General features: G+C 50.5%; 1 protein-coding gene across 11 annotated transcripts; it reads right to left on the reverse strand.

Moving 5' to 3' along the window:
- Positions 1-519: 519 nt before the first annotated feature.
- Positions 520-21,339, reverse strand: GRIPAP1 (GRIP1 associated protein 1; the record flags this gene model as incomplete). Of its 11 annotated transcripts, XM_079727427.1 has the most annotated exons (26): positions 846-1,060; positions 2,098-2,252; positions 3,087-3,180; positions 3,334-3,456; positions 4,588-4,718; positions 6,654-6,753; positions 6,860-6,916; positions 7,045-7,140; positions 7,225-7,302; positions 8,099-8,212; positions 8,344-8,556; positions 8,787-8,882; positions 9,288-9,422; positions 10,155-10,247; positions 10,459-10,536; positions 11,844-11,943; positions 12,083-12,130; positions 12,234-12,265; positions 12,967-13,014; positions 13,207-13,391; positions 14,224-14,374; positions 16,964-17,071; positions 17,968-17,994; positions 18,977-19,038; positions 19,165-19,231; positions 21,298-21,339. In XM_079727427.1, 26 exons carry the CDS (start codon positions 21,337-21,339, stop codon positions 968-970), a joined length of 2,526 nt encoding a protein of 841 aa, XP_079583553.1. In that variant the 3' UTR covers positions 846-967. The 11 variants fall into 11 exon arrangements, with proteins under 11 accessions (XP_079583562.1, XP_079583553.1, XP_079583556.1 ...); XM_079727430.1 differs by lacking the exon at positions 17,968-17,994; XM_079727431.1 differs by lacking the exon at positions 12,967-13,014.
- Between the last annotated feature and the right edge of the window lie 1,567 nt (positions 21,340-22,906).

Below are 22,906 nucleotides of genomic sequence, written 5' to 3' on the forward strand. Positions count from 1 at the left end.
CTATCCATTGCTCTATCATTTATTCACCTACTCTTTACTCTTCTCATTAGCTCATCCATCTATCTGCCCACTCATCCATCCACACATTTCCCTAGCCATCCATCTGTCCATTTATACCCCCACCCATCCATCCTCTACCTATCCACCTAGCAATCCATTTGTCCATTTATTCATCCAATCACCTATCCATCCATTTATTTCCCAACCTATCCATCACCAATCCATGCAACCTTCTACTTATCAATCAGTCCATCCAATCACTTATCCATCCTCCCATCTATCTACTCATCCATACCCACACCCCATACACATTCACCCACATACATATCTGCAGATATTTCTGCTCCATTCAGTTTGAGAGGCTGGTCAACAGTAACTGCAGACAGGCTGGGTGAGGGTGGGGGAAGGAGAGTAAAGTTGCAGCCAGAGACCACCCTCCCCGTTCTAATGGTATAACCTCACCACCCCCAGCACATCCCTCATGGTTGGAAAGAATCAGAGCAGACAGTCAGTGGGTGGGCCAGTCTGGCCAGATGGTATTTTGGCTGCACAGCTTTTACACACACACACACATGTTGCTAGAACGCTGAACATGGACCGTGCCCCACCCAGCATCCCCAATCCCAAATGCAGAGTAGCCAGGCTTCCAGACATAAATTAAAAAATAAAATAAAATAAAAAAAGAGTTGGTCTCTGGGAGGGAGAGCTCATGCAGAGATGAAGGCAAAGGCCCCTGGGAGCCAGGGCCAAGAAGGAGGAGAATCCCTGCCCCTCCCCTCAGGATTCCCCACTCCCCAGGGGCCTCAGCCCCTAAGACAGGGTCACTAACGCCAGCCATCAGGCCTCCAACCCCTTTAATGTCCAGTCTCCCAACCTATCTGATTTTGGCGCTGGCCCCTATTTTCCCACCACAGCCCAAGGGAATGGCGGGTGGGGAAGGGAGGGAGTGGGTGCAGCCTGCAGGTCTTTAGCTGGCTTCTCCCGGCTCTAGGTCTGGGTCGGGGGACCCCACGCACTCCTTGCTGAGCCGCACAATTTCCTGGGACAGAACTTCCATGTCCTAAGAAACAAATGAGCCATCAGGAGTCAGAGAAGGTGGCAGTCGATGGCACCCTCAGCAAGCCTGGGTGTCATCCTTCTCATCCCGTCAATGCCCAGCTATGTCTAGCCTGAGACAGGAAGGTATTTGGAGCAGCTCCCAGAGCTCCCAGCAGTGGGCTGGGCTCGGAAAGGTGTGTGTGGTGTGTGTGAGGGGGTGAGGAGTGCCTGGAGCTAGGGATATGGACATGGGAGTGGATCATCTGCTCTGTGTGGTGAGGCTGGAGGACATGACCCCTACCCCTGCCACCTTCTTGTCTCTAAATGGTGAGCTTGCTTCTCAGAGGCAGGGGCCGGACTTGCATCCTTTCTGACTTCCCCCAAAAGTGGGGAAATACTTGGGTGGCAGGATGGGTTAGTGGACATGTGGGTGGATGCATGGGAGATCCATGGTAGGCAAATAGGTGGAAAAATAAACTGTTCAGAGGACAGATGGAGGACAACAGGTAGGCAAGCAGGTCGCTGGGCGGGTGGGTAAAAGGTAAGACAAGGGGTGACTGATGAGTAGGTAAGAGAGAGTGATGCATCAGGAAATGGGTGCAGGGGACTTCCCTGGTGGTCCAGGGGTTAAGACTCCATGCTCCCAATGCATGGGGCCCGGGTTCGATCCCTGGTCAGGGAACTAGATCCTGCATGCTGCAACTAAAGATCCCATGTGCCGCAAAGACCCGGCACAGCCAAATATTAAAAAAAAAAAAAAAAAGGAGACGGGTGCAAAGGCATGGGCAGATGATTAGACGGGTAGCAGGGCAGATGGGCAAATAGTAGGTGGGTTGATGGGAGAGTGGCTGAATGTGTGTATGAATGGATGAGTGGGTGGTTGCAAGGACAGAAGGAAGAGTGAAAGACTAAACTGATAGTGAGTAGGTTGACTGGAGGATGGGAAGATGAGGGGGAAGGAGTGCTTGGTGAATGGGGTGTGTGGAGAGGGGACTGACAGATGACCCAGGGGCTATGTGGCTGGAGAGAAAAAGGGGTAGGCTGGTAGGCCACACTTGCCTTGTGCAAGTGCATATTCTTGGTGAGCTGTTCCTCCAGCATGTTCTGTAACTTCTTGTTCATCTCCCGAAGGTTCTCGTCGCCTGGCTTCACTAGGTCTCTCAGGACGCTGCCCAGCCCACTACGGTCTGTGTGGCCTGCTGCCACAGACACATCTGCAAGGGCCCAGGCTGAGAATCACCCCCTCAGTCGAGCCGAAGGAGAGACAGAGACAGAGCAGGAAAGAGGGAGACAGAGAGTGGGGGAGAAAAATGGGGGGAGAAGCCATCTAACGGAGCGAGCAGAGGCTTTGCCACGTGAGACCTGGCTTCACTTACTAGCTGTGCGGCCCTGAGAAATGGGGTTAGGAACTAACTCATGGAGCTGGAAGAACACATATGACTGTATGCAAAGCACAGAGCACACGGTCAGCTCTCAGCAAGCGTCAACTGGTATTGTTCTGATTAATAAGGAAAACACAGGGAGAGGAGAAGATTTGAAAGAAGGGAACAAAAGAAATAAAAATGGGGGATGGAGGAAGGAAGAGGCGAAAGGAGGACAGGGGAGGAAGAGCGGAGAGAAGGACCCTAAAAGGGATATGCATCCAGAGAATGAAAATTTCCAGAGGTGGAACCATTTAGACAGGCAGTAGGAACAGTGAGACAAGATGGGGGGGGGATGGGGCGGAAAGAAGAGAAGGGAGAGAAAGCAGAGGAAGAGACACAGGGAGGAGAAAGGGCAACGGGAATGACAGAGAGACACTAGAGAAAGGAGAGTGGAGAGACGACAGAGACTCAGACAGGAGGGAGGAGCCGAGACAAGAGATGGAATACAGAGCAAGACACACAGGTCCTGGCCTGCCTGGCTCTTCCCTCTAGCACCTGTGGTCTCGGCAGTAACTTTGGTGAGTTCCGTAAGGAGAGGAGAGAAGCCGCAGCTCTGGACAGTGGGGAAGGAGGGGGTAGGTGAGGGGCTGGACGAGGGGTGAGGGCTGGGGAGGGGGCACTGACCAATCCGGCTATCCATGACATAGGTCTCGATGATGGCGCTCTTCCGGCAGAGGTCCTCTGCCATGGACGCGCTGCTCACCTCCAGGTGCTTCACCTGCAGGGTGGCCCAGCCCACCTCAGGCCCTCAACTGCGCATGTTCACCCATGAGGAGGGGCCTGGCCAGATATCGCCCCACCACCCCCAACTCCTGCCACCCCGCCTCCTCCCCAAGGGCAGGCCAAGAGGGGACGAGCAGGCAGACAGCACCTTCTCCTCCAGCATCCATTTCTCCTGCTGCGTCTCTGCCAGGCGCTGAAAGAGCTCAGCCACTTCCTCATCTGACAGCTCTGCTGGCCGCGGGGGCTGGGCCTGAGGGCTGCTGGATAAGGACTGCGGGGAAGAAGGCAGAGAGGCCAGCCCAGGCTCAGTGGCGACACCCCAGATAGGATCAGGGGCTGAGAAGGAGAACCAAGCCGGGGTGGGCTTTGCAACTGGGGCTGCAGACAAACTGCAGACAAGTCTCGGCACCCTCAGAGACTCTGGATCCCCCTTTGCCTTTTAAAGGGGGAGACAGGAACCACCACACCATAGCCTTATTGAGACCATGAAGGGAGAGCCTGTAACAAATGAGCTCTCACTTCCAGTTGACAGGAAAACTAGGGGAGAGAGAAACGAGCTGAATGATACCACTAGGAAGCCAGCAGGAAAATCCCAAAGGTGGGACACTTCCTTCAGGTCAACTGGGTTGGTCTCTTCTACAGGTTGATGTCATGAAAAAAAGGGATCACACTAGACTCAAGAAACTTAAGGCCCATAAAGCAACCAGATGCAGCAAATGTGCTCTGAAATTGAATGCTGGTTTTCATAAAACCAGCAATAAAGCACATTTTGGGACCAACTAGAGAAATCTGACTAAGGTCGAAGTATTCAAAAAGATGAAAATTTACCAAATTGGGAGGGTAGAGATCAACAGGTTACTTGTAATCTTATTTAGGTTTAAAAAAGAGAGAGAGAGAGGTCTAGAACGGTATGAACTAAGGATTTATAGTGGTGATCTCTGTATGGTGAAGATGTGATTTCTTTGGATTTTTAAAAAAAATCTTTGCTTGTGTTTTTTAAACTTTTCTACAATGTATACATACTACTTACAGAATGATAAAAAGGTTATTTCCAAAGAAAAGTGTCTGGCAAGGAAGCTGACACAGACAACAATAATAATAAGTGATAATTATGAGTTGGAAAAAAGGATCTCCCACATGGATAATGCACCTACTATGAGCCACATATTTTATAGCACCAGGAAAGGTGGAATTAGCCCACAGATGATGAAACAAAGGTCAGAGAGAATAATTTGTCCATCCCCCATTTAGCAATCTGAATCCAAGTTGGTGAGCTCGAGGAAAAGTTGACAAGAAAATGTGTGTGCTGGGCCCAGAGTAGAAGATGGCTGCAGGGGAGGGAAAAAGGAGGGCCCAGAATTTGGGTAGAAGCTGGGGCTGTAGGTTCTTCCCCGCCCCTTACCCTGGCTGGAAGAGTCGAGCTCTCCTTCTCCCGCAAGATCTCGCGGTAGCTGAAGGAGGAGATGCTGCTGCTGTCCCCAGTCTGGGTCCGGCTTGGTGAATTCATCTCTGATAGAACCAGCTCCTCGAGCCCTGGGAAGAGAGGGAAGAGAAATCTGAGCCCCAATCCCCCAGGGTCCCAGGGCACCGACTGGCAAGAAGAGGCAGAAATAGATTTGACAGAGATGGAGAGAGGCAAAGAGACACTCAGGCATGGGTAACAGTGGAAGCAGACAGTAGGGTAGGGAAAGGCAGAAACCGAAAAAGGAGCTGCCTCTCTAGGCAAACACACACCAGAAGTGAAACAAAGGTGAAGATGGGGAGAAAGATGGTGATGTGGACACACATGGGCATAAAGTGGCGAATGCACTCAGACTCAGGGTAAAGACAGCTGGAGAGGGCAGAGGGGCACCCCTATGTGCAGACAGAAGACCCCAGAGAGACAGCAAGCCAGAGCTGATGATAGAGGCAAACAGAGACCCTGGCTAAGGACACTAGTCAGAGCAGAGACAGAGAGAGAAAAGATGGCGGCAGACTCGTAGCCATGCACCTAAATCTGAATTTCACCTAATGGACGGATAGAATGTATGGCACACAATTTGAATCTGTTTGTTGATCTGTACACCAATCTGTAACAGAACAGAAATAAAAGTCCTCCCTTATAAAGAGAGGTAACTTCAGGAGACTGAGTGCCTCAGCGAGACACTGATTTGGTAAGAGATACACCCGTTTTTGCCATGTCACTTGAAACACAGCCACTAAGCTTGTGTCTCTGTTCTTGCAGCTGCTTCTGGGTGTCAAGGATGGGGGCTGACACCACAAGCCAAGGATCTCCAGCAAGAGCAGGATGGCTGTGGAGGGACAGGGAGCACATTTTCTCTCGCTTGTGATACGGGAGATGCACCAGAGCCATCACTGCATCTTATTTATTTAAACATATTTAAAGGCCATTTCTTCCTAAAAAAAAGTCCAAGGCAACTCAAATTTTTCTGTTGTGTCTTCTGCCTTAAGTGGCAAAAATAACATGGATTTTAGCTGCATAATGATCACACAGTAGTGTTGCTGCCTGATTGTAAGTCTGTCTCCCTAGCTCAACAGGGAGCTCCTAGGGGACTGAGACTTGGGGGGGCCTCCTACCAGGGACCCTGGATGTGAGCGAGAGGGCTCAGTCCATATTTATAGAATGAGAGAATGGATACAAGAGACTTAGAGACTCTGGGTGAGGTGTGGGAGTGTATGAGGGATAGTGGGGAGACAAACAGAGACACAGACGAGAGAGAGAGAAGAGAGAGAGAGATAAAGGAACAGAGAGAAGAAAAAGGCAGGAGGAGAAAAGGAGAGAACTAGAAAGAGAAAGCCAGGAGAGAAAGGCAGATACAGAGATGACATGAGGAGGCAGAGAGAGACAGAAACAGAGAAGAGACACAGCAAAAAGGAGAGAGAGACACACAGAGAGATAATGCAGAGAGAGACAGATGAGGGAGGGACTTCCCTGGTGGCACAGTGGTTAAGAATCCGCCTGCTAATGCAGGGGACACGGGTTGGAGCCCTGGTCCGGGAAGATCCCACATGCCGCGGGGCAACTAAGCCCGTGCACCACAACTACTGAGCCTGAGCTCTAGAGCCCGCGAGCCACAACTACTGAGCCCACGTGCCACAACTACTGAAGCCCACGTGCCTAGAGCCCGTGCTCCGCAACAAGAGAAGCCACTGCAATGAGAAGCCCGTGGACCGCAACAAAGAGTAGCCGCCATTCGCCACAACTAGAGAAAGCCTGTGTGCAGCAACGAAGACCCAACACAGCCAAATATAAATAAATAAATAAATAAATAAATAAATTTAAAAAGAAAGAAAGAAAGAAACAGAGGTGGGACAGATGCAGAGAAGGGGTAAAAGACAGACAAAGTGCAAGAGGGACAGAAGACACAGGAGAGCCCTGCAGAGTGAAGTACAGGAAGCAGCCCCAGCCTTCAGACCCAAGCTCTGCCTCCCCACACCTAAGCCTCCCCTGCCGTCCGGGCCCCTCACCTGAGCGGCTCTTGCTATTGGTGAGGATGTCCTGCAACCGCTCCTGCAGTTTATCCGCCCGTTTCCGCTCCAGGTGCAGCTGCCGTTTGAGGTCCTTGAGCTGTGGGGAACAGGGGAAAGATAGGGGCTGAGGCCCAGTGGGCCCACAGGTGGGGGTGGCCGCAGGGCAGGAGTGGACCACGCTTGGACCCCTTCCCCCATCGTACCGCAGCACTGCCCTTCTTCTCCAGGATTCGCTGCCCATCCACCGTGTCCTTCACCTCCTGTGGGATAGAGAAAGCACAGCTGGTGGGTGCCAGAATGGCTGCATGCAGTGTGCTCCCTCCCTGCCCCATTACTGCATGCTGAGGCCCGGGGTGTGTCCAGGGACCAGGAGGGACCAGTGGGTGACCTGCTTCAGGCTGCTGATGGTCTTCAGGTGGCAGTCTCGCTCCTCCTGGGCCTGTTGGAGCTGATCCCGCATACCCTGCAGCTCCTCTTCCTTGCTCTGCAAAGCAGAGGGCAGCTCAGGCCACAGCTTGGGAAACCTCAGTCCTCCCACCAGAGAGGAATGCCATCATGCAATGGGCACCTTCAGCTCGCTGGCGTGCTGCTCCCGACACTGCTTGAGGGCTTCCTCTTGTTCCTGCTGCTGCTGCTGCAGAGATTCCTACAAGACAAGTCCCAGGTCTGACCACGGCCCCCCCAGAGGATGTCACACCCCCCAGAGGACATCACACCCAGTGAGCGGTGTGAGGGATTGCAGCAGGGCCCCTGTGTATGCAGAGAAGAAACAGAGTGTCACGTTGAGGGCTGCGCCATTCACATCGAAGACCAACATCTGCATTTACATCTTACTTTATTTAATAAAACATAACGTAGCACTTACTGCACACCAGGAATGTTGTAGGGATTTTATATATATTAACTCACTTTATATAACCCTCCCATAACACCTAGACAGCCGGTATTATTGTTATCCCTTTTTTTACGGATGTCGAAAATGGGCCACAGAGAAGTAAATAACTTGCCCAAGGCAAGTTATTTACTTGCCCTGTCTGGGCTAGAAAGCAGCCCAGACAGGATTCAAACCCAGGCAAACAACTGGCTCCAGCATGTGTGCTCTTCACTGCTACGTGACACTGCCTCTTATGTATTACCATGACTTTTCCAGAAAATGGTAGTAAAAGTTCTGGTTGCATCAAAATTAGAATTATGATATTATAATAATTTTCCGACAGAAGTACAATTTCAGAAGGAAGAGGTGTCTTTTCAAATTTGCACATCTGACATTCTGCCCTACTGATTGATGGCCATGGCCTGATCCCCTCCAGAGGGCTGCTGTTGAGCCAGGGGGCGCTGTGGGGACGCCCAAGTCCAGAGCCTCACAAAGTTCCAGGGTCTGACCACTTCCAGTCCCCTGCTTTGACATGCGTACCCTCCAACCAGCCTCTGCAGCAACTCACCTCAGCCTCCTTCAAGCGCCGTTCAAACCAGCCCTTGGCTCCATCCATGGAGTGTACCTGAGCTTGGAGTTCTTCCACTGTCTGCTGGAGAGTCTCCAGCTCCCGCGTTCGGGCCTGCAAGAGGGCAGAGCAGCAAGGGCCAGGTGGAGGAGCGGGCGCCTCACCCACGCCAGCCCCTGGCCCATCAGCAAGGCTACGCTCTCCAGGTTTTAGAGGCAGAGAGGCATCATCAGCTGCCCACCCACCTTCTCCTCGCGGATCTGCCCGCGCAGCTCCTCCTCCTGCCGCTTCTTGTCTTCGTGTAGCTCACGGAGCTCACGCTCGTAGCGGGCGCGCACCCCCAGCACCTCCTTCTCGTGCCGCAGTCGGGCTGCTCCCAGCTCCTCCTTGTGCTGGGACTTCTCCTGCAGCGTCTCCATGGCTAGCTCATCCAGCATGGCCTTCCGCTTCTCAGCACTCTGGCACCCAGGAGAGGGGGGCAGGAGGATGTCAGTCAACCTCCTCCCCCGACGCCAAACAAGGCCCAAGGAACAAGCCGAAGTCCACCTCCTCCCCATCCCGACTGAACGGCTATGTCACTCACCCGTCCTCAGGGAACTGGTCACTTTCTGTGCCCTCCCATTCCCATGGGCTTACCCACATCACCTGTCCCCCTGCAGACTGGGCCTCCCCCTGTGGTGTTGCCCACCTTACGAGCCTCCTGTAGTTCCTGGGTCAATTGCTCCTTCTCTTGTCCGAGTTCCTGAAGTTGTTCCAGCAGCCGACTATTGGCTCGCAATGACTCCTAATGTGGGGACAAGAAGGGTGAGTTTGATAAAGAGCCCCCAGGAGGTGCTGCTCACCGAGGACATTTCTGGTAGAACATCTCCCTTAGCCCTGGTAAAGTGGGTGATGTTCTGTTTCTAGATGAGAAACATGGCAGAGGCTGCTAGCTGCTCCCCAGCATTCATTCTCCCGCTATAATTCCAGTTTCTATTGTGGAATCAGAATGGCTGTCCTAACTAACTGAAGAGGCTCAGTCTCAAGTGAAATGACTTGGTCTAGGACACACAGGTGCTAATAAGTTCGGGAGTCAGACTGGAACCCAAGTCCACCTGACTCCATGGTCTTCCCACAGCACCTCATGGGAAACTCCACGGATCCAGGACTAGGGAACTAGGAGGAGACAGGTCAAAGTCAGAGGCGTCACCTGGAGCTGGGAGTTGAGGTCATCTTTCTGTCCCATGAGGTCCTCATACTCAGTCTGTCGCTGCTGCAACTCAGCTGTCAGCCCAGCAGCCTGTTCCCGGAGCATATTCAGTTCTTGGGTCTTTGCTGTTTGGATCTGGAGAGAGTGGTGGTGATGGAAAGTGGAGTGAAAGGGGCCCCAGGGGCCAGTCACGGGGTGTTCCAGGGAGACAGGGAGAGAGGTGAAAGGAGAGCCAGGAGTAGAGACAGAGTATTTCAAAGAGAAAAGCAGTGAGAGAAAGAGATCAACAGGGGGTTGGGAAGTGTGGTATATTCATACAATGAAATAGTACACAGAGAAAGTAGAACACATCAGTGCTACATACGGATAAACCTCACAGATATAACGCTTCAGGAAAGAAGCCAGACATAGATTGGGTGTCTGATTCCATTTAAATGAAGTTGAAGAGCAAGCAAAACTAATCTATGTTGCTAAAGGTCAGAGGAGTGGTTACTTCTGGGGAAGTATTGATTGAGAAGGGGTAACAGGGACCTTCTGGGGTGCTGAAAATGCTCTATATCTTCATCTGGGTGGTGGCTACATGGAGACAGATAAATATACAGACAGGGATAATTCACTGAGTGTACACTTAAGATTAGTACACTTCTTGCACTTTACTGGAAAGAAACTAGAATGCAAAAAAAGCAGGGATGGATGACCAGAGAGAAGAGGGGTGGAAGCCAACAGAAAGGAGAAGCTGAGAATGAAACAGAAACAGAGGCAGGAGAACAGCATGAGGTCCAGACAATGTTGCCCGAATGTGGATCAAAGGCAGAGGGAGACGGGGAGCTGGGGAGGGATCGGCGCAGGCTCCCACGTGTCCTGTACCTGCTCCAGGGCAGCCAGGCTAGTCCTCAAGGCATTGTTCTCAGCCAAAAGTCCTTCCACTTGTTCCTGCGCATCCGCACTCTGGATGGACACCTGGCCCCACCCCCACAACGAGTGAGAGTGGGTCCAGAACAGGAGGACAGGACCTACCCGCAGCCAAGAAAGAAAGGACACACATACACACACCCACGAGAATGACGACCAGGGGAAGCAGGACCCTGGGGCCTTGCCTGCCTGTACAATACCCACTGAGGCTGCCCCCACCCCCACCCCCACCTCCCTGAGCCCGCTCAGTACAATGTACCTGATCTTGTAGGGCTCGCAGAGCTGCTGCATGCTCCAGGAGCTCCCCCTGCCGCTGATCTCTCAGCTCTGCCAAGCTCTGTGGGGACCACGTCAGGGGAGCCCATTCCAGACCTCAGCCTCCCCTGGGGTACATATGACCACACAGACTCCCTCTCTGACCACCTGGCAGCATGCTGCCAGTACTTGAGGGCCTTGGACTACCCAGCCATCAGAGATCTCAGGCTCACCCAGACTCTTGGTCATTATCCCCAGGGGCCTCACACACCCCTGTGTCCCAGTTCTAAGTGCCTCAGAAACCCACCTAGGCTCCTGGGGATTTCAAATTCACTCAGCCCCCATCCATAAGATGGTCTCACACTCACTCAGATTCCAGCTCAGAGGCCCCAGGATTCTCAGACACACTCAACCCCCAGGGACTACAGCTTCACCCAGATTCCTGACCCCAACCCCCAGGGGTTTTAGACACATGCAACCCCCATGTCTCTAGTTCCCAAGAGTCTCAGACCCACCCAAACTCACCACCCCAGATCCTATAGATTTCAAACTGATACAAGAGTGTAGTTTCCAGCTCCTCATGAGGTCTCAGACTGATACCTCACCTGCCGCTCCTGTCCCCAGTCTCTGGGGATCTTCACACCCAGCGTTACCCAGACTTCTGTCCCCAGCTCCTAGGGGCTTTAGTTAGACCCACAAGCCATCATATCCCCCAATCCAAGGGACCTGAGACTCACTCACTCTAAGGGGAAGGCTGGAGGCTTTAAAGTCACCCAGCCACCAACCCTTAGGAGCCTCAGACCTACCTAGACTTTTGCTCCAGTCGCTGGATGTCTCAGACTCACCAGTTTTTTATTCACAGCCCCCAGGGACCACCAACTCACATGATCCAACTTCCTACATGTCTTAAGACCCAAACCAGCCCCCAAGCTCTGAGGGTCTCAAATGCACTCAGACTCCAGGCCCAACTGTCTTACCCTTGAAAGTCTTATATCCACCCAGCCCCCATAGGTCTCAAAGTTACCCAACCTCCAGGGAGTTCAGACTCACTCCAAACTCCTGGTCCCAATCCAGTGACCACAGATTTCTCCAGATTCCTGTCTCTAATCCCCTGGAGTTTCAGATTCATCCAAACTTGTGGCACATAGGCCCCTAGTCCTCAGCCCCGCTGAGATCTTTAATTCATGCAGATTCCTAGCCCAACTCCTAGGGCTCTCGTGGTTCCCTAGTTCCCATTTTCCTAGCTCCTAGGGGGCCCAGGACCCATCCAGTCCCTATATTTCCAACACAGGAAATATCAGACTCCCCAACTAGCCTCCGTAGACCTCAGAGCTCCCCGGACTCCCAGCCCTGTCCCTATCCCAGTGATCTCAGAACCCAACCCCTCACCTGATTGGCAGCCTCAAGTTCCTGCTGCAGCTTCTGAGTTCGAGCCAACTGGGCTTTGAGATCAGCTTCCTTCCGCTGTTGTAACTCCTCAATCTTGTTCCTGGGGGTGATTGGTGGGAGGGAGGGGCACAGTGACCACAGACTGAGGCCCAGTCTCCCAGCTCTGCCCCTGTGATCTTCGGTTAATCCTGCTGGACACTGCCCCATTGTCCACCAATATCCCCAACCCTGGTAGTTACCGGCTGTCATTGAATAGCGTCTCCTTTTCTGTCTGCAGACGGCAAAAACTGGGCACAGAAAGACAGACATATATGGGTCCATTCCACAAGTCAATCCCCTCCCTAGTACTCCCAAACCCCTTCCCCCCAGCTCTGGAAGAAAGAAATTTACCTTTCTTGTTTCTTTTTCAGTTTCTCGGCGAGCTGGAGTGGGGGAGGAGGGTACAGACAAGTGATAAGAATGAGAATAATATTAATAAAGACAAAAATTAACTTCATGTTTACAGACACCTCCCACTAAGTCCTTTACAGAAACTGGAATTTACTTTTGTTACCTCATGGAATCCTCAAAACAGTCCTGAGAAGTGAGCACCACTGGCTTTACAAATGGGAAACTGAGTCTCAGAAGGGTTAAATAATTTGGTTGCGCAGCTGGTTGGCAGCAAAAATATGACCTCTACCCAGCTCCTCAGGCTCCAAAGCCCAACATTTATGCCTCCGACCTATCGACCGATGGCCATGTCATAGAACAGCTAGGCTGGGAGGCCTGGAAAACAGGATCATGATTGGCTGCCTCACCACTGCGTCTCAAGTTCCTAAGATAAGAGCCAGCAGTCTATAAATGCTTGGATGGATGGACGGATGGATGGATGGATAGATGAATAAAAAAGCAGAGATCGGAGGACCCAGAAGGATGGGATGGGGCCTGCCATGCACAAGACATAGAAGGACATTAGCCCATTTCATATTGAAAGCAAATCTGAGACATAAATGTGAGTCTCTCCATTTCACAGATGACAAAACTGAGGCTTTGAAGAGATACTCTGCCCCTCTACCCTACCAGGGGAAGCATGGCAGGTGGGGAGTGGGTGGGGCAAAGTCCAGGGAAAGCTCGGCAGCCCCACCTTAGCAAGTTCTTCCTGCAACCTGGATGTTTCAGCCTGCTTCAAGGTCTGCTGGGAAGGATGAGGGAGGGAGTTGTTATCAGCAAGGGGGGAGGTAAGGCCTGTGCCTTTCCCTGCCCTCCCGCCTTCCTAATCCATCAGCCCACAAGATGATGTCACAGATATCTCCGTGGGACCACAGGCAGAGCTAGGGCATCTGCCTGCCTCCTGGCACCCCAGCCCCAACAGACCCAGATTCACCTCCAAGCCTTGCAGTTGCTCCCAGAGCAGTCTCTTTTCCTCCTTCTCCATTTCCCATTTCAGCTCCACTTCTGCCAATGGCATGGGGGCCAGGACAGGGGAAGCTGGGCCCCCCAGGTGATCCCCTTGATCCCCAATGGCAGCTGGCAACCTCCCAGCCTTTTTCCCATAGCGCTCCTGCAGGGCTGGTGGGTAGAACAGAGACATATGATGGATGAGGTAGTCTCAGAAGACCCCTGACACACCTCAAATAGAAGGAGAACTGGCCTTCAACCCCTTAGGTAGCAGAAACCCTGCCTCAGTGGCCATAAGCCTACAAAACAAAGGTTCGCCCCCACCTCTCACAAATCTTTTAAGCCCCACCAACCACGGAAATCCTGTCTGCCATCAAATCAGCCCAAGATAATTTCCCAAGCCCCACCCCATCCCCAAGCCCCACCCACAGCCCTCCAAGGTGATGCCCACCATCCTCCATTTACAGCTGAATCCTCCTATAACCTCTAATCCCCAGCCACATTCTACGAAGTCTCCTTCCTGATCGCCAAACTACCACTCACCACCCCACAAGCCCAGCTGCTCTCCACAAGTCCACACATCAGGACACTCACTCCCACACTTTATCAAATTTTCTTTCAGCTCTCATCCCAGACCCCACTGACAAACTTGGGCTCAGAATCTTCCTGACACTCCTTCATTCACTTTCTCCATTTAGCAAACACCTCCTTTCTGATGTTCAGTCTGCTTATCAGTAACATTTGCTAGGTACCAGGTGCTGAACTAAACTCAGAAATATATCACCTCTTATCTCTACTGCAGTTTTCCAGGTGGTGGACATCACTACATGCACTTCGTAGATGACGAAGCTTTGGCTCAGAGAGGTGAAATGGCTTGTCCAAAATCATACACTGGTTCATGGCAGGGCCAAGCCTGATTCTGAAGCCTTTTTCTTCCCCCAGGGAAGACAACACCTTACTCAAGCCCCAAGGTCCCCACATTCCCAGGAGGGTCTCCACGCACCTGCCACGTTCTTCTGCAAGGCTGTGTTCTCTGCCTGCAGTCTCAGCAGCTCCCCATCCACAAAGCTCCCGGCTTGGGCAGCCCCTGCCCTGGCAGCCCCATCCTTCAGTTGCTGGTTCTCCCGCTCCAGCTGTTCCATCTGGCTACAGAGCTGAGCAGGGGACAAGTGAGGTAGCAGAAAAGCAAAGAATCAGAACAACATTTGCTGAAATATACATAGCATTTGGCCCATGTACTTTACAATTCATTTAATTCCCATAACGCCCCTGTGATGTAGAGGCTCTCATTCCTCATTATCCCCACTTCACAGATAAGGACACTGAGGCACAGATGTTAAACAACCTCAAACTCAAACACCTGTTAAGTGACAGAGACATGGAAGATGGAGAATACTGAGAACAATTTTTCGCTTGCCCGCTTGCAACCTCACAGTCGCAATCCACGACCTCAGGCTCCTCTGGAAGTTGCTGGTCCAAGATGTCAGCATCATGGATAGCCCCACTGCCAGCCTTCTTCTGTGGAGGGGTCTGCGTCTGGGAGCCGAGGCACCACAGACAGCTTTCAGAGCATTTCCAGGGTTAGCACTGCCCATGGCTCCCTCTCGTTAGCCCTTGGAGAGCCCGTGGAGAGGAGTACAATGCAAATAAAACTAAGCCAGCCCCCTGCTCAACTCCTGGAGAAAACACAGTTCACACAGCAGACCTGACAAGATCCTTTGTCCCCATTTTCAGATGAGAAGACTGAGGCCCACAGAGAATTTTTATTTTATTGCCTGGGATGTTTTCTACCCAGAACACCATTCCTTTCATCCAGTTCTTCACATGACTGACTTTTTTGCATCCTTCTGTGCTCTGCTCAAATGTTACCTTCCAAGTAGTATCCCCCAATGCAGAAATTCCAATACTCTCTAGCACAGCATTCTGTTTGCTTCTTTCTTACCTAGCAGGAATCGCAATTAAATTTACCTAATACGTTCTTAGTTTTTTAAATCTCTGAAAATGTTTCGATCGTAAATTGTGATTCACAATTAAAGTTTGTTTTGTAACGTAGGTCACAAGCATAGATTCAGAAGCCAGACCGCTTGGATGTGAATTTCTACTCTGCCATTTCACCTTGGCACAAATTACTTCATCTCTAGGGGGCTCAGTTTTCCCCATCTGTCGAATAGGGATAGTAATGATATCTCATCGGTTTGCTGTGAGAATTAAATAAGTGAATAATGTAAAGCACATCTAACAGGACCTGGTACACAGTAAACACTAAGTAACTGTCAGCTGTCAGTACTATTATTATTATTTGTTTACTATGTTATCATCTTTTTCCCCATCCCACCCCCAGAATATAAGCTACCCAAGAGGGAGGACTATTTTGTACTGCTCACAACTATTTCCAGAACACAGAGCACATAGTGGGGGCTCAATAACTATTTGTTGAAGGAACAATTGAGCTGAAATATCTTGGCAAATACGTGGTGGAGGCGGGCCTGGAACTCAGGTCTCCCTGTGAGCATTTCTAGCTTCCAGGAGGAGGAGGGGTACTGCGAAGGAGGTTCCATACCTGGCTCAGTGCCTAGCCCAGGGCAGGCACTGAGAAACACGAGCTGGGTTTATAGAGGAATAACTGCCCCTGCCTCTCCCGGCAAGAACCATGATACCACTGAGGCCAGAGGCAGGAAGCAGTGAGAAGTGAGGCGATGAGGTCAGCTGTTATGTGAGCACCAGGGGTTCTGAAATTTCGGGGACGGGGACCCACTGGGAGGTGTTGTCTAAAGAAGCAACGTGGTAAGACCTGCGGGTCAGGACAACCGTTATGGCTTGGTCTGGTAAAAGATGCTAGAAGTGAGGAGACCAGCGAGGAGACTGTGGGAATAGAGGTGGTAAGGGCTGAGGCAGGGCAAGGTCATAGGATGGATATAAAACTTTTAAATAGTCAAGAAAGATTTTAGAGGGAAAATGAATAAAGAAAAGGATACTATCAGTAGCTAACACCTACATAGCTGATACTATGTGCAAGGCTCTGTTCTAAGTGGTTTATAGACATTAACCCATTCAATCCTCACAAAAGCCCTGCCAGGCAGGAACTGTCATTATCATCTTTCCCATTTTAAATATTTGGGAACCAAGAAACAGGAAGCTTAAGTGACTTGCTCAAGGTTACAGTTAGTAAAAGGCAGAGCCAAGAGTTTAATCTAGGCCTCTGGCTCTTAACTACTACTTACTAAGTTGCCTCTGGTATTGTACCTACACAAAGGTTGTGTTTTTGGTTTGTTTTCTTTTTTAAGGTTTTGAGCCCTACATTCTCAGGTAGAGCCTTGGAAATACCTTTTTTGTTGCTGTGAGACTTTTTCCCTTAAAACACATGAAAAACTTAGAAAAGGGAAGCAGCTCAAACATCTTTCCATCCCATACTAAGCATAAGAATTTTACCTAAGACCTCCCAACAACCTGGGGCTCCATAGCATCAGCCCCAAAATATACACAAGGAGACTTGAAGCTCAAAGGAAAGGAGTGACTTGGTCAGGAACCAGCTGACCTCATGGCTTGGAGCCTTCTAATCCCAGCACAGTGGGTGGTCCCATCTGTCAAATCACTGCCCCCCAGCAGAGATCGAGGCCCTGTTTCAGCACCATGGACAGTGACCCAGGGCCAGCCTCTGTCCAACCACCCTCAGCTGCCCTCCGGCTTCAGCCCAGGTGGCCCCTACCCCTTGGACCCCCCTCAACTATCCAGGGCACCAGCACCTTGCTGAACTCGGCCATAAGCGTGCTGTTCTGCAAACGGAAGTCCTCCTCCTGGCTGTGCAGCTTTGCCTGCAGCATCTCATTTTCACTCAGCAGCCCCTCGACTTCCTGCAGTGGCAGATGTGGGCCAGGTCTCCAACAGGGGTAGAAAGGATGGGGCAGTAGGGCAAAGAAACAGAGAGAGGGAGAAAATGACATTGGGGGGAGAACATAGGGTACAGAGAATGAGATGGGTGGAATCAAGAGATACAGGGGGAAAGACAGACATAGGATGGATAAAAGAGGAGATAAGGAGGGAGAGAGGGAGAGAGAGACATGGGGTAGAGAGAAGGGAAGATGCGGAAGGAGAAAGGGATGAGGGGAGACAGTGGGAGGAAAGAGAGGGGTATATAGAAATAGGGAAGAAAGGAAGCAGAGAAAGATGGGGAAAGGGGGTTAGATAGGGAAGGAGAGAGGGATGGGATGGGGGAGAGAGAAAAAAGAAAAGGTACGATGACAGAGAGATAGGAACAGAGAGATCAACGAGGGAGAACAGAGAGAGGGGGTCAGGGAAAGAAATGAATCAGGAAGAGAAAAAGGAACAGGAGAGAGAGGAACGGGGAGAGAGGAACAGGGGAGAGAGAAACAAGGAGTCAAGAGACAGAAAGAAAGGGAAAGAAGAAAAGAGAGAAACGATGGCAGAGATAGGAACAGGTGGGGGAAAGAAAAAGAGAAGGTTGGGGAGAGAAACAAGAATCCGAAAGGAACAGAAAGACAGAGACAGAGACTCAGAGAGGAGGACACAGAGAAAGAAAGGGGGAAGGAAAGACATACAGGGAGAGGTGCAGAGTGAGAGACAAAACAGGAGAACAAAGATAGACACAAAAACACATGGCAGGGAGGTAGTCACAGATGCAAGCACACACACAGAGAAAGAAAGGCCAATACCAGGAGATCCCAGCATACAGAAATATCCCCTCTAAGACAGTCTCCCAGACACATTTACCCGCCAGGGGTCCCCTTACCTGAGCTTTCTTGCTCTTGCTCAGTGCCTAAAGGTGAGGGAGGTGAGAAGAGAGATAAGGTGACCAGAGACGGACTCCCTCACTAGGGTATGGAGATATTGTGGCAAGTGTCAAGGGGGGACAATGATAACAGGGGGTGAGGGATGGGGGTGTCTTTAACCACAATCAGTAGCCCACAGGAATGATGGAGTGAGTGAGTGGGTGAGTGAGGAGCACCCTGCTTACATCCTTTCCTCTAAGCTCTTGAGGCTTTTCATGGGTCTTAGTATTTAACCCTTCATAGGCTGGATCTCCGGGCTCAGAAATTATGGCTTCACTGTTCCATCTGTCCAAACACATCTATGTGGATCCCTCCCATGCACCGTGGAAACTGCTGTTCCCCTGCTGGGCAGCTGAGGGCATTGCCAGGTTGGGAAACCAGCACCCTACCAAAGAGAAGCCTAGCTTTCTGACTGCCAGACTTTCTGCATTCTGTGTTCCTTCATCTAACAAATATATATGGAGAACATACTGCATATAACGTTGTACTATGCATGGGGACGGAGCAGTGAAGAAAGAGACAAAGGAGGGCCTTGAATGCCTTGAGGGGCCATGATAGGTTATATGCTATCTCATCTTCAAAGGATTTGAGAGGTAGGTTTAGTCTCACTTTACCAACAGGACCAGGACAGGGGTGGGGAATAGGAGCACAAGGCAGGAGTATGAGTGGGGGACAGGAGGCAGATTCAAGGCAGATTTACTGATAGCTTTCATTATTTAGTTAGAAATCAGTGAATGAGAATGAGTAATTGAAATTAAAAATGAATTAAGAGTAAATGAAAATTAATTAATAAATTAAGCAGACCTAGATAAAATTACCAAACAAAGGAGACTTCCATGAGAAATTTTTGAATGACTAGTGACAGCATGTAACATTAGGTCTGGTTCACTGTAGGTGCTCACTGGACAGATGAATGAGTCAGATGGCTACAGGGAACACATGGGTGGGTGAGTAGGTGGAAGGAGGTACCTTCTGAGCTTTGTTGAACTCCTTATCCAGGTAGGCAACCTTCTGTCGAAGACTGGTAAGTTCTGGTGTGGGGAAAGCAGGGAGTCTCAGCCTCAGTCAGTGGTCCTCCTGCCAGGCCTATGAGATTTTTTCCCCTTGGCCTCTGTCCTCCAAAGCCACCCCCATCTAATGAGACCCTCTTGGCTCACCAACACCATTCTTGCGTAGTTCATCTGAAAGCTGGTAGTTGTTTGTCCGGAGTTCTAGGAGCTGAGCCTTAGGGGGAAGCAGGGAAGGAAATGACTTGGCAGGAATGTGCCCCCTACCCTCATGAGGAGAGAACCAATCCTCTGAGCCCTACAGACCCTGCTGTCCTCCATGCGCCTCTTTAGTCACTCCTAAGACCCATGCCTGCTTCATCCCAAATGAGTCCAGCCACTCAGCGTGTCCCACCTTCTCCAGTTCTACTTATATAAACACAGTCAGCCTCACCTGTCTCCCTGCTGCCTCCATCTCTCCCCTTCCAATCCAACTATGCCCTCAGGCCATGACAGAATGCTGACCCAGTCAGTCTCTTGCTCATGTGTGTTCCATGCCCAAAGGATAAAGTCTGCCTCTTCATCTGGATTGGCCTCGTCACACGCTAAACACTGTTCTGTCTTCTGTCAGAGGTGTTGTCTATCCTCTTGGCCAGAGTAGGGGGCAGGGGATTGCCTTCCTCCCTCTTTCCCAAGGGAAGAGGGCCTGGTATTATGACCAATTTCACTGAGTAAAAGGGGGCTGCCCAGGGTCCCCACCCCCAAAGCTCTCAAAATATGTCCAGACCCCTTTCAAGAATTGAGGGAAAGTGAAGTATGGGCCATTCCAAACAGCATATCCCTACCTACCAGCCCTGTAGGGTGCTGAGGCCAATTCTTCCCAGACCACCATCCCTTACCCCACCAAGACCTCTCCCTCTCTCCCATGGCACCAGCCTCCATCCCTGGGTGGTCTGCTAAAGGTGAGAGGGCTTGGCTTCTATAGAATCTTTCCTGCCCCTGTCCTCTCCCAGACCCAGTGATCTGTCTCCCCCAGTCCTGATCCAGTTGGAACACCCCTGGCACCCACTTACAGTCTCTATCCATCAGAGGCCAATGGTTTTCCCTTCACTCATGACCAACAGAATCAATCTTCCTCATTCAAGGATCCCCTGTACCCCTCAAGATCTCACCAGTCATAATCCAATGGGATGACGCTATACCCTTCAGGGTTTTTCCCCCACAAGGCCTTGGGTGGGCCAGTTGGATTACTCTTACTCACATGGAATACTTCGCACAAGTTACAGGGGCCTTCCCCTTTTTTGGTCCAATTATCTCAGTCTTCCACCCTCAGGGTCCCTCACATAGCGACAACTGGTTTCCTTCATTCAAGGATGAATGGAATACCTGCTCTCACTCGGAGTTCCTCCTGTCCTCCCACAGGACCCTACGCAGGGTTTCCCCCTTTCAGAGTCTCCACACAAAATCCAATGGTCTTCCCCAGTAAGGAATTCTCTCAACAAGGGCCCACTCTGGCCTTTCATCCACCTCAGAGTCCCCCCAAAAAGAATCAAGTGGTCACAGTACTCAGTCAGGGTACCTTTCCACAGACCGGTGATTTCCCCTCCAAGCAGTCCAAGGTATCTATCACTCTTTCACCTCCTCCGGTCCTCTCTCCAACAAGGATTAATCGTATTACCCGTTCAGGGCCTTCTTCACCCCACATCTAATGGGATCACCCGTAATCATCCAATGGTACTGTCCTCTCTTGGGATCCGCTACCACCCCTCGCACAGGAGCTCCACCTCCCAGCAACAATGACATGTGGGGTCTTTCCCCAGTCCCCTGACATAGTGGTATCTCCCACAAAAACGTCCACCTCCCACCGGTAATGGTATTGCCCTCTCCAGGGCTCCCCCCACCATGAAGCAAACAGCCCAACGCCCGCTTCCTTCCTCTCCAGGCAAAATGGTTTCGCCCTCTCAGGATCTCCTTCCCTCAAAGCCCAGCATTACCGTTGCCCACCCAAGGTGTCCCCCGCACGGGCCCAAAGGTCTCGTCCCCTCCAGGTCTGAGTAAGGTATCGCCCACGCTAGGACTCTCTCTTCCGCCCACAAGGCTAACAGAATCCATCCCCTCAGAACCCAACAGTATCTCGGAATCCAGTAGTCTCACCACTCGGAGTCTCAGTTTCCCTTCTCCAGACCAACCCCTTAGGCTCAAGGTCCATCCCAACCAACCCCTGCTCAGAGCCGGTGGGACGATCTTTCTCTTCCCCGCCCCCCCGTCGCCTAGCCCGGTGGTCTTTTCCCCGGCGAGCGGCACCTGCATCCGTTGAAACTCCTCCTCAGACAGAGCTTGCGCCATGTTCCTCCCCCCCACCCCCCGAAGAGCTTTCTGCGCAGACGCAGTTTGTCCCTCCTGTCAGTAGCATTAAGGTCGGACCAAACCACTGGGCAGGAATAGAGGGGGAGGAGTCTACTCCGGAAGTTCAGCACTTTGGGAAACGAGAGAAGGAAACTGACAGGTTAGGTGAATTGCAATGTAATATTTTACCAGAATCAAGGTAATTTGTTCTGGCTTTTGAGCTCTCATAGACTACTCATTGTGATGCGACACTATGGCATCCCTGTGTCATGGGTGGACTCGTCGCTAGGGATGCGTTTGCAGACCGAAAATCACGCTTCCGTGGTACTCCTTTAAGGAGAATGGTTGGCTTTACCGTAGAAAAGAAAGCGGAAGCCTTGCGCACGTCTTGTTCCCGCCCTCCTCCGAGTGACCCCAAAAGGGAATTCCGCCTCTGGTGAAACCGTTGGCGTTTTTTTTTGTTTTGTTTTGTTTTGTTTTTAAAGATTTGACGCTGATTTTCTTAACATGATGCTGTTGTTAGATAAAGGGCCTAGCCACCAATAAATTTAAAATACCTGTGAGGAAAGAATGGCAGTGACTCAAACGGGAAAGCTGCATTTAAAAAACAAAAATAGGATGACGAAACACCGGGAACATTCAAATAAGTATTAAAATGCATTATAAGCCTCTCTTGTGCTTACTGGCCACCTCTGCAAACGCTGCCACCCAAACAGTAGTTTTTATGTGGGAAAGAAAAAAATCAGAAAGCATGTTTAGCAGCAACATATATGTACCAGGATACACCCTATTTATTTTTTGGGGGGGGGAGGAGGGAGAAACTTAATTTTGATGCCATTTTAAACGTACAGAAAAACAAGAATGGTACAAGGAATTTCCCTGTACCCTTTTGCCAGATTCATCAATTGTTCACATTTTGCCACCTTTGCTTTATCATTCTCTCTCTCTCTGTCTCTAAATATAAAAATTTTGAACCATTGGCTTCAGCATCCATCGATTATTTTCTAACACCAACATTCCTTTGATACTTGTTAGTTACTCTTCTACTGTAAGGAAGAGCTTTCTCTTCTTCCCCATTTATGTGTTTATATCTGTACAGACTCGTGTTCCTATTTTATTCAGTAAATTATAAATTATAATACATAATATAAATTATAATCAATCACGCTCAAATTGTCCCAGATTTGGCCAGTGGGAGCTCCTTCAAGTTGACTTTTGTGTCCCTTTGACATGTCCCCATCATTTTTGTTAACGCACTTCCTTTCTGGCATTACAAGATGCTCCAGACTCAACATTACTCCTTTTCAGCCCCAGTTGAGAAAGTATTCATTGCTACTAGGGTGTAATTGTTTCTAGGCCCTCTCAGTGTACAGAGCTAGAAAATACATGTATATAGTCTAATCCATGTAAACACACATCTATATTTATATATTTTGCTATAGGTATATATACTTTAAAAATATAGGTACACTACTAATACCTTCTATTTCAACACAACAACACAAGATTCATTCTAGTTTCCTCACTTTTCATATTTGTAAATCCCTTCTCCAACAGAAAGAAACCT

The sequence above is a fragment of the Hyperoodon ampullatus genome (assembly GCF_949752795.1).
Source record: "Hyperoodon ampullatus genome assembly, chromosome: X".
In the NCBI taxonomy this organism is placed as follows: domain Eukaryota; kingdom Metazoa; phylum Chordata; class Mammalia; order Artiodactyla; family Ziphiidae; genus Hyperoodon; species Hyperoodon ampullatus.